This window comes from Panthera uncia (genome assembly GCF_023721935.1).
Source record: "Panthera uncia isolate 11264 chromosome B3 unlocalized genomic scaffold, Puncia_PCG_1.0 HiC_scaffold_1, whole genome shotgun sequence".
In the NCBI taxonomy this organism is placed as follows: domain Eukaryota; kingdom Metazoa; phylum Chordata; class Mammalia; order Carnivora; family Felidae; genus Panthera; species Panthera uncia.
In genome coordinates, this window is record NW_026057582.1 from 128469114 (window position 1) to 128480123 (window position 11010).

The 11010-nt window shown below is 44.6% G+C and overlaps 1 protein-coding gene across 1 annotated transcript in view; it reads right to left on the bottom strand.

The window, feature by feature from the left end:
- Positions 1–2691: 2691 nt before the first annotated feature.
- The window catches only part of LOC125910418 (atrophin-1-like), a 41714-nt gene continuing 33395 nt past the window's right edge, over positions 2692–11010 (bottom strand). The window contains exons 4-5 of the mRNA XM_049614158.1: positions 7212–7327; positions 2692–2872 (exon numbers count right to left, since the gene is read on the bottom strand). Of these exons, the coding sequence (XP_049470115.1) occupies positions 2859–2872; positions 7212–7327 (130 nt within the window). The 3' untranslated portion in view covers positions 2692–2858. The remainder of the gene's footprint in view (positions 2873–7211; positions 7328–11010) is intronic.

Below are 11010 nucleotides of genomic sequence, written 5' to 3' on the forward strand. Positions count from 1 at the left end.
AAACAGGCTCCAGGTTCTGAGCTGTCAGCACAGAGCCTGATGTGAGGCTCGAACCTACGAACTGTGAGATCATGACCTGAGCTGAAGTTGGACGCTCAACCAACTGAGTGACCCACGTGCCCCACCCCCCCACTTTTAAAATAATTGTTTATTTTTGTGAGAGAGAAGGAAACACAGTGCAAGTAGGGAAGGACCGGACAGAGAGGGAGACACGGAATCGGAACCAGGCTCCAGGCCCTGAGCTGTCGGCACAGAGCCCGACGCGGGGCTCGAACTCACGAACCGCGAGATCATGACCTGAGCCGAAGTCAGACACTTAAGGGACTGAGCCACCCAGGTGCCCCAGCAACAACCCCCCCCTTTTTTTTTAATTAATAGACTTTTTTGGAGCAATTTTAGGTTTATAGAAAAATTGAGTGGAAAGTATAAAAAGGTCCTATACCCCCGTGCACCTCTCCCCACCTTCCCTGCCGATGATTAACATTTCGCTTTAGTATGGCACATTTGTTAGAATTGATAAGCCAATATTGAGGCATTATTATTAGATACAGTTCATAGTTTACATTAGGTTCACTCTTTGTGTTGTACCTTCTGTGGGTTTTGGCAATTGTGTAATGACATGTATCCACCATCATGGCATCATAAGAAATAGTTCCACTGCCCTAAAAATCCCCTGTATTTTACCTAGTCATCTTTCCTCCCCTAAAAAACCTCTGGAAACAGCTGATTTTTTTTTTTTTTTTTTACTGTCTCCATACTTTTGCTTTTTCCAGAATGCGAGTAGTTGGAATCATACAGTATGTTGCCTTTTCAGGCTGGCTTAACAATACACATGTATTGGAGGAAACTTTTCCTCCATATCTGTGCATGGCTTAAGAGTTCATTTCTTCTTTATTTTAATGTTTACTTATTCATTTTGAGAGAGAGAGGCAGGGGGGACGGAGAGAGAGAGAGAAAGAGAGAGAGAGAGAGAGAGAGAGAGAGAATCCCAAGCAGCCTCCACACTTTCAGCACAGAGCCCAATGCGGGGCTTGATCTCACAAACCATGAAATCATGACCTGAGCCGAAACCACGAGTTGGACGTTTAACCAACTGAGCCACCCAGGTGCCCTGATAGCTCATTTCTTTTTCTTGATATACACTATTCCAGTGTCTGGATGTATTACACTTTGTCTATCCATTCACCTACTGAAGGACATCTTGATTGGTTCTAAGTTTTGCCAACTATGAAAACAGTTGCTATGAACTCACAGGCAGGTTTCTGCGTGGACAGAAATCTTCAACTCAGACGGAACTCAGAATCGCCAAGGAATGTGATTACTAGGTCGGATGGTAAGAGTGTGTTTACTTTTGTAAGAAACTGTCAAAGTATCTTCCAACTCAGTGCGGTTTTTGTTTTGTTTTGTTTCGTTTCGGGTAGTTTTCAAGTACATATCGGTCAGCAGAATAGGCACTTAGCAATGATGGAAACCCAGACCCCACCAACGGCACCTGATAGACACCAAGGCAAGAGCTGTCACCACCCTTTGGAGGAACACAGAGTTTGAACTTGAACTTGATCAAGCTACAGGGGTTTACTTCTTGCCTTGGCTGCTTACTTGTTCTGGGACCTCAGGTATTATTTTGTTTCCTCAGCTGAAGTTAGGCTTGGTAATAGTACCCAGACACTAAGGATCTGAGAGTTAGTGAGATATCCCAGTTGGGCACACCACTTGGTACAAGTAAGTGCTCAGTTAATGTTCATTATTTTTACAGCTTATTACAAAACCCAGCATCTTTCCCCCCAACCCCTTCCCAAAATATCCAGTATATTCTTTCCTGATGAATCTGTGTAACAACGCATTCAAGGGAGCCAAAGACAGAACAGTTCCATGCATTGTATAATCTGGTGAGGAAAGAAAAAAAAAAAAGTGCCACCGCTAAAATAAAAAGAAATCAAAACTAGAAAGGAAACGTCTTTCCGTGTTGAAGGTTTTGATCCACAGAATAAATTCCCTCACTCTCCTCTCACCCCGGATTCCCATTAGTGTTTCGCTGGCTCAGAATCCTCTGGGATGAGTCCTGGATTATGAAATGCCCTCTCTCTGGTGGCCTGCCAAAGCCTGTTCTACAGACACCCAGGCTAACCTGGCACTGGCTCACGGTAAGAAGCCTCCTCACCCCGAGGGCCTGACTAATGCTCATGTTTTTCCTTTCGCAGACAACTCCACAGGCAGGCGGAGTGGGGAGGGCCATTAAGCAATCCATGCGGTGATTTTTTTTTTCTTTCTTTCTTTGGGCAATTCTTACATGATGCCATAATGATGTGTGAAAAATACAAGGGCCGGAGCTGTGTCTCTTTGTGCTGGGTTTGTTTTGGAAATTGACAAACAAGCCCAAAAGAACTTCTCTCCTGTGCATTCCTCATTAATAATCGATGGCTCCCCACAATACCCGCGCCCGGGTGGAAATGGAAACATCTGAGGGCACCTACCAGCTAATTTGCCTTCACGAGATCAGATAACTAGTTTTCCTGTTTTAACTGCATGGGCAGGGTTTAGGTGTCATGAGGTCAGAGTGTATGGAATTTTTTTTTTTTAACTAAGGGTAAACAGCGAAACCTGATAACTTATTCAGGGCGTATGGCTCAAAAGCAGGCACTCGCTAATACGAGTCATATCGCGTTAATAAAGCACGACACTAAGGGCAAATTTGGATCAAAATATTTTTGATTAACTGTAAAGCTGAAATCTGACGGCGGGGCCCAGAATCCTGCCAAGGAATCACAAACAGGGTGGGTTTGGAAAGTTGAACCGCAGGACACGTGGGTCTGTTGGAGTCGTCCAAAGGGCTGGCCACAGCCAGGTTTTAAGACCGTTCAGCCCATTGGTCCTGTGGGAAGAACAGGAAGAGGGCAGAGGGTCAGAATGAGCAACGTCTTTCTCTTTCCTCTCTCCCACCCCTGCTCACCATTCCTAGCACAGCTTAAGGGCATTGTGAGAAAAAGAGAGGAAGGACAAAGGAAAGAAAGACAGAACCAGTCCCCAGGAGACATCTCTCACTCTAAGTTTGCTTTGGGTGCACGGGGAAATCCCTCTTCTTTTCTAGAACATTCGGTGCTTAAAGGTCCAGTCCGGTGGGTCGGGATCACGATGAAGGGCAACGGGTGTCCAGAATCAGACAACAGAAACCAACCTGAGTGCTGGGTCGACCCCCTCCCAGCTCTGGGCCACGAGCCCTTAGCCCTTGTTCTCTAAGCCTCACTCTTCTTTGGCTGCCAAATGGAAATAGTAACAGTAAGGAACATACCCCCTCCTCGAGTAAGGATCCCAGAAAACAACCGTGCCCAGCACGGTCTCTGGTGCATAGTGAGTGCTGAGTCTCAGTTCCTATGGCATCACTGTTGCCAGGGGACTACCCAGCTACGGATATTTGTTTTCTGTCCAGAACAGGAAATAGGCAGGAACGGGGTTGGCACCAGCAGGGCTCAGGCACGGACACTGAGGCTGGGGGTTTCAGTGGCCTCGGATGCCTGAGCCAGGTCGGTCTTTCAATTCGGTTCAACAAATGCACTGTGAGAAGCTTCTCTGCAGAAGACCCGGTAAGGGGTTGTCACCAGGATACAGGTGAACCCCACATGGTCCCTGCCCCACCAGCACTCGGCGGACACAGGGGGATTCCACAGACGCAGCTGTCCAGTAAATGGTGCCGTGCCACGTTGCAGACAGTCCCTCAAAATAAAAGATTGGCCTCTGAATCTGAATTAACAGACACTCACCCTGATCCCTGTCCTCCACAAAAAATATATATACATGGAGATACATACATATATATACACACATACATATATATGTATATATACATGTATGTATATATGTATATACAATATATATGTATATTCTATATATATGTATGTATATATGTATACATAATATATGTATATACTATATATACATATATATACAAATATATATATACAAATATATATATATATATTTGAATAAAATAATTTCTTATTAAAATCCTTTGAAAATACACCCTGCAGGGGCGCCTGAGTGGCTCAGTCGATTGAGCTCCCACATCGGCTCAGGTCATAATCTTGAGGTCTGTGAGTTCGAGTCCCGCGTCGGACTCCGTGCTGACAGCTCAGAGCCTGGAGCCTGCTTCTGTTTCTGTGTCTCCCTCTCTCTGTCTTCCCCTCCTCCGCTCACACTCTGTTTCTATCTCTCTTTCAAAAATAAATAAAACATTAAAAGAAGAAGAAGAGTAGGTGAACAGATAGTCTATTAAACTGAGCAGTTGAGCTAATTCATCAAGAATTATTGAAGAAGGATGTGGTCCCACACTACATTCTTTTTTTATTTTGATTTTTTAAATGTTTATTCATTTTTGAGAGAGAGAGAGACAGCATGAGCAGGAGAGGGGCCGAAAATGAAGGAGACACAGAATCCGAAGCAGGCTCCAGGCTCTGAGCTGTTAGCACAGAACCCAGTGCGGGGCTCGAACCCACGAACCGTGAGATCATGACCTGAGCCGAAGTCAGACGCTTAATGGACTGAACCACTCAAGTGCCCTCCCCGCAGCCCCCACTGCATTCTTGATGTCCCATGCGTCAGAACTCCAGTGGCAAAGCTCTGCTGGGCTCGGGGGAGGCCTTTTCGAGCAAATTTTCTTTCCCACTTAAGGCTGACTACCTCTCGGCATCCTGTCAGTCATGGGGACACGGATGGATACATGCAGGGGGCTAAAGCTTTTATCTCCGGGCACATTCGGAGCCCTGCGTTTATCTTTCTGCACCAATAAAAAGAGGAGCAAGGGGAACATGACCTTGACCTTTAATTTTCTTTCATTGTCAACCAAGTAACCCTCTCCCTGGGTGAGACAGTTAAAAAGTTGCTTGATTTTTGTGACTTTTATGGCTTTGGCTACAGGAAGGAAGGAAGGAAGAAGGAAAGAAGGAAGGACAGAAGGAAGGAAGGCAGAAAGGCAAAGAAAAAGAAAGGAAGGAAGAAAAGAAAGAGAGAAAGAATATTTTGAAAGCTAATATTAAAGTGTGAAGTACCTGAAAAGGCGTCTTCTAAGTTATGTGTGTCTGATACTGAGGAGCACTTGTAGAGAGATCTCTCTCTACAAGATGTGCTTCTTTGCTGGTTTACAGACAAGTAACCTTTGCTGCTCCCAGCCCGTCTCCCTGGGCTGCCCCTACCCTATAGCCAGGTCCCCATCCAGAGAGTGGGAGACAGGGAGGCCGATGTTTGGTATGTTCTTGAAGGTCTAATGTTCTCTTCCTTGAAGTTCTGAAGCCACTTCAAAGAACTTCATTGTAATAATTGCAACTCTACCTAATCTTTATTCGCTTTGGGGAAAAGTACGCCCTCTTGTCCCCCAATAGCTTTCCAAACACTGTCGTTACTCTTTTCAAAAGAGTTGCCGGCACTCCGAGCTCTGATGGCCTCAGGAGCAAACCCTCCCCTAGACCCCTGTCACCCACCCATCCAGCTCCGTTGGGTTCTTCTGCCACAAGATCTGTGTGCTTTGTGGATGACTTTTTCTCCCCCTAACTCCTTCTTCCTCCTTCGGCCAACTTCTCCCCATCCCTCCCACATCAGTTTTAACATGGTTTCCCACTGGAAACCTTCATCCCCCCCCACCCCCAACCAGGACCTGGCCTCTTCATCCACGGGGCTCTGGTTCCCAAAAGATGACTAATGAACTTTATGCAATTGTTTTTTCGAGGGTTTGTTTCCTGCTCTGTGAGCTCAGGGACTATTGCCTTCTTCCCATTGTGCCTCAGTGCTTGCACAGAATAGGTGCTTAGTAATCTTTGATGGGAGTCAAAGAGAAAAGACAGAAAGAGACAGAGGGAGAAGGGAAGGAGAAAGGGAGGGAAGAGGAACAAGAGAAGAAAGGCATAAAAAGGTGTCACTGTGGAGGCATTTCTAATTTGTCGTTACCGCCCCACCACACACACACACACACACACACACACACTCATTGGCCTCTCTTTCTCTTTGTTCCTCCCTCCTCAATTTTCTCCTCTTTACAGAAACACGAACATTAAAATAAAGTTAAAAGCCTCCCTTTTTCAGTGTGTACCCCAATTTAATCCTTCGTTATGATCATTCTGGGCCCCCACAGTTCAAATGTATTTCAAAGCCAATTTACCCAACAAGCGCGAAATATCATTCTCTCTCACACAACATCTCAATAAATAACTGGCAAGATATGTCTTACTAAAATACAATTTTTCCATTTAAGTTTTGAAAATCTTACAGAAGTTTTAAGACATCAACGAATTCCATCTTGACAATGACATTAGTTTTGCAAAAACTAATAAAAATAAGCCACCAGGAACCATATTATTTGGGGGATGCAGGTGGGAACGAGGCACATCTTGGCAAAAATCTAGAGAAAACGGGGTCTTTGGAGAGCTAGACATTTTAGTTAAATTTTTATTTCATTAGTAACTAATGCTTGAGGTGTCCATTTAGTTACTCAAATGATGTCTACCCTACTTAGGAAAAAGAAGAGTTGCTTGCCCCCAGGGGGTGTCAAAATTGGAACAAAGTCGTGTCCAAGCCCCTTTAGGACATTTCCCATAGGATAAAAAGTCCCAAGCTATACAGGGCTGTATAGGGACCAGACACTACACAGTGTATGAATTAGATAAAAATCCTTCCAAGAAATTTTCCCTTGCTTTCAATGAATTTCTCTTTCTTTGGTGTGTGTGCAGAGAAATCAAGAAGACAGAAGGGAAGAAAAAAAGAAAGAAGAAAGAAAGAAAGAAAGAAAAGAAAGGGAGAGAGGAAGGGAAGAAGGAAGGAAGGGAGGAAGAGAGGGTGGGAGGGACAGAGGAAGGAAGGAAGGAAGGAAGGAAGGAAGGAAGGAACAGAGGAAGAAAGGAAGGAAGGAAGGGAGGGAGGGAGGAAGAGAGGGAGGGAGGGACAGAGGAAGAAAGGAAGGAAGGGAGGAAGGAAGGAAGGGAGGAAGGAAGGAGGAAGGAAGGAGGGAAGGGAGGAAGAGAGGGAGGGAGGAAGGAAGGAAGGGAGGAAGAGAGGGAGGGAGGCACAGAGGAAGAAAGGAAGGAAGGAAGGGAGGAAGAGAGGGAGGGACGGAGAGAGGGAGGGAAGAGAGGGAGGGAGGAAGGAAGGAAAGAACATAGTACAAAAGCATCACAGAAGAGAATACTACATGTTCCTTTGTGTCCCGTCTTCACCTCTCACTTCCTCACCTGAAGGAATGATGTGATACAAAGATAGCAGAACTCCAAGGCAGGGCAAGAAATTGAGTGCACTGTAGACTCGCTCATGACAGGAGATTTCAAAAGTTGGCATTACTACATCTGGGCTGGAAAATAAGAGAGATTTACTCGGGCATGTTAGGCATTAAAGATATGTACTGGCCAGGAAAACTGATGGATCCTTATTACATTGTCCCCAAAGAGACTGCACTGCGCTGCGCAGTGAATGCTAAGGAAATTTAAAGCAAGTTATAGGAAATACTTCTTCACCTGGTAGAATTCATTCGGAGGAATTCGCTGCCACGGGCAGTCATAAAATCAATCACTGAGCTGGATTTTTCAAAGGGGCAGGAAAATGCATGACCCACTCCGCTGGCGAGTTGGGAAGGATAGAAGCAATCAATTCGCCTGCTTCTAGGAGATCACAGTTGATTACAAGTGGGGTCAGCGAAAAGATGTCCCCCACACTTGATCAGGATAATTAAAAAGTCTTTGCCCGTGCTCACACGTCCTGGAAGGAAATCGGAAATAGGATATAAAGATCAAATGATCTGATCCAACATGACAAATGTTTTTTGACAGGGACAAAACATTAAACAATGCCCAGATCAATTCCAGGAACTAATTATAGGTGTTCCTAAAATGTTGTTTCTTTTTTTTTTTTTTTTTCCAAAGCTTTTTTTTTTTTCTGGCCGTATAAATATCGCACAACGTTTTCGTTTTTTGATCTGATTCTCCGACAAGTCTTCTTGGAGTACGTCTACCAAACCTGATCACGCTTAACATTTATGACTTTGCTTTTTCCCAGTGGAAAGTGGAGTTCAGTCGAAAGCTGCGAATGCAGGGGAAATATTGGCAAGACAATGCTAATTTGGGGGCTGTCATGATGAAGGTCGGTAATAAACATCTTTGATAAAGTCATCACAGGTCTAATTCAGCATCTTTTTCCTTTGAAATCGATCTCAGCTCTTTACCTTATTTTTCTTGGAAACGTGTTGTCTCTAGGACTTCCCTTTGCGCTGCCACGGATGTATCGAAAGCAACATTGCAGAGAAAGACAAACACCATATGATTTCATTCACGTGTGGAATTCAAGAAACAAAACAAACGAATGAAGAAGAAAGAGGCAAACCAAGAAACAGACTCTGAACTACAGAGAACAAACTGATGGTTACCAGAGGGGAGGTTGGGTGGGGAGATGGGCGAAATAGGTGAGGGGGATTAAGGAGGGCATCTGCGATCCGCTCTGGGAGATGTATACAGTTGTTGAACCCCTATATTGTACACCTGAAACTAATATAACACTTTATGTTAAAAAAAAAAAAAAAGCAGGGGCGCCTAGCTGGCTGAGTCGGTAGAGCGTGAGACTCTTGATCTCAGGGGTTGTGGGTTCGAGCCCCACATTGGTGTAGAGATTACGTAAAAATAAAATCTTTTAAAAAAAAAAAAGGAATATTGTACCTTTGCCATTCTAATTCATGAGCTTCAGAAAGAGACACTAAAAAGGCATTTCAGGTGTCACTGGAGCCTGCATTTGTGTTTGGGCACAGTCTACGAAAAAGGGAAATTTTGCTTTCCAAAATTACAAAACAGAGTCTTGAACAAGTCATAGTAAAACCGAGTCATTGAATTTCACAGAAGCGCAGCAGGGCTGAAAAGCCATCATTGTCACCTCCTGAGAACCAGGAAGCGTTACCGACTTTAAGGGACATTGATCTGTCTAGTTTTATCACCTATGTTAAAGAAAAAGCAAACATAAAAAGCAAAGGTGTCTGGAAGTTCTCCGCAACTTGAAATCGTAGTTCTAATCTGAACTTACAGACATCCTTGTTTTCATAAGCATGTTCTATGAAAACATCGTCCTGACCTGAAGACTAAAAAAAGATGAAAGTATATATCTCCGTGTTAACGTCAGCAAAGTTTTCTCTCACTGCCAGGACACTGCATTGGAAAAACTCTACAAGGCATTCCTGAATCAGCTCATGGGACACCTCATTGCTACAAGCACTCATTTGTGGAGGGGACAATCTCTGGAACCAGACAGCCTGGCATCCAGCTGTGGCTCTGCCTCTCATCAGCTGGATGACCTTGGGAAAATCTTTTCATTCCCCTTGCGTGGACATCCTCTTCTGTAAAATGCGTAGAACAATAATGCCTACGCCATAGGATTGCTCGTAAGTTTAAACCAATATGAAATCACCAAAACCGTGCCTGGTGCATAGTAAGTGCTCAGAGGTGGTTATTTTCCTTCGATCCCCAGAAAGCCTGGGTTTTAAGGGAAGTCGTCTTTCCCCTGGGAGAAAGAGAAGGACAAGTGGAGGTCATTTCCTGTCTCGTGGATTTGGGGGCCAGAGTGGGAGAAGCTCCCATTGTTACACTCCCTCCCCCTTCCATCCTCCTCTTTCCTCTGCCCCTCTCCTGCCAGATTTCTCCATAAGTCCTACGCTTTGCAACCCAGCTAGGTGTCCTCCCTTCCCTTACTTGCCTCTGGTCTCCCCCAACCAAACCCCCATTTGGCTCACTCGCACTCACCCACCAGCCCTCTGCTCAGATGTCATCTATTCGGAGAAGAAGTCCCTAAATCCGACTGGGGTGTTCCTTATACACTCGCTCACAGCTCCCTCTGCTTCCATTGCCATCTTCCATTTTTTGTTTACTTTCCGTTCCCACCATCAGACTGCAAGCTCCGCGTGGCAAGGATTTGGTCTTGTGTGCTCACGGTTGCTCCCCACCATTGAGCTCCGCTTCTGACATGCTGTTCAAAGTCCTGAACGGCTCAGAGAAGCAACCAAGATCAAGAGGAAGCCTGCCCTTGGGGCGCCTGGGTGGCTCAGTCGGTTGAGCGTCCGACTTCAGCTCAAGTCATGATCTCACACTCTGTGAGTTCGAGCCCCGCGTCGGGCTCTGTGCTGATGGCTCGGAACCTGGAGCCCACTTCAGATTCAGTGTCTCTCCCTCTCTCTGCCCCTCCCCTGCTCGTGCTCTGTCTCACTCTGTCTCAAAAATAAATAAAAACATTTTAAAAAATTAAAAAAAAAAAGAGGAAGCCCGCCCCTTCATAGAATCATGCTATTTTCATTTGCCTTCACTCTGCCAAACCACATGCTAAGGAAGGGCTGCTCAAATGAAATGGCTGTTTTCACCATTATATGACAGAAGAGTCACTATCAGAGTTGTGTGGAACTAAATGGTTTATCTTTTAAAAAACTAATATGGCGCCTGGCTAGCTCAGTCAGAGGAACATGGACTCTTGATCTTGGAGCCATGAGTTTGAGCCCCGCGTTGGGCATAGAGATTACTTAGAAAGAACAAAATCTTAATTTAAAAAAAAAAAAGACACTGGGAAATCTATAATGCAGTCTGCATTGGAAAAGTTTGAAACAAAGTTAAGAAATTCTTTCTTTGGGGCTTAGTCAGTCTAAGAAGAAAGACTCAGATGGCTGTTGTTTTCACATAAGTCTAAACTTAATTGTTCAGTCTCACTGCTGAGTTCACATTTATCTGCTAAAATATGCAAAGGGTATTAACCTTATAATCTTTTAAGTACACACAGTGTATACTTGGCTTTGTGGTGGGCAACTGGAATGGGAAAAAAAAATAAATCAAGCAATTAGAAGACAAGTACAGTCTGGTCTGAGTGCAGTAGTGTTTACAATTAATTGATCACAGCCACTTACAGATTTCTTTGTTCCTTCTCCACTTTCACTGCTTCTCTTGACAAGAAGAAGAAGGAGGAGGAGGAGAAGGAGGAGGAGAAGAAGAAGAAGAAGAAGAAGAAGAAGAAGAAGAA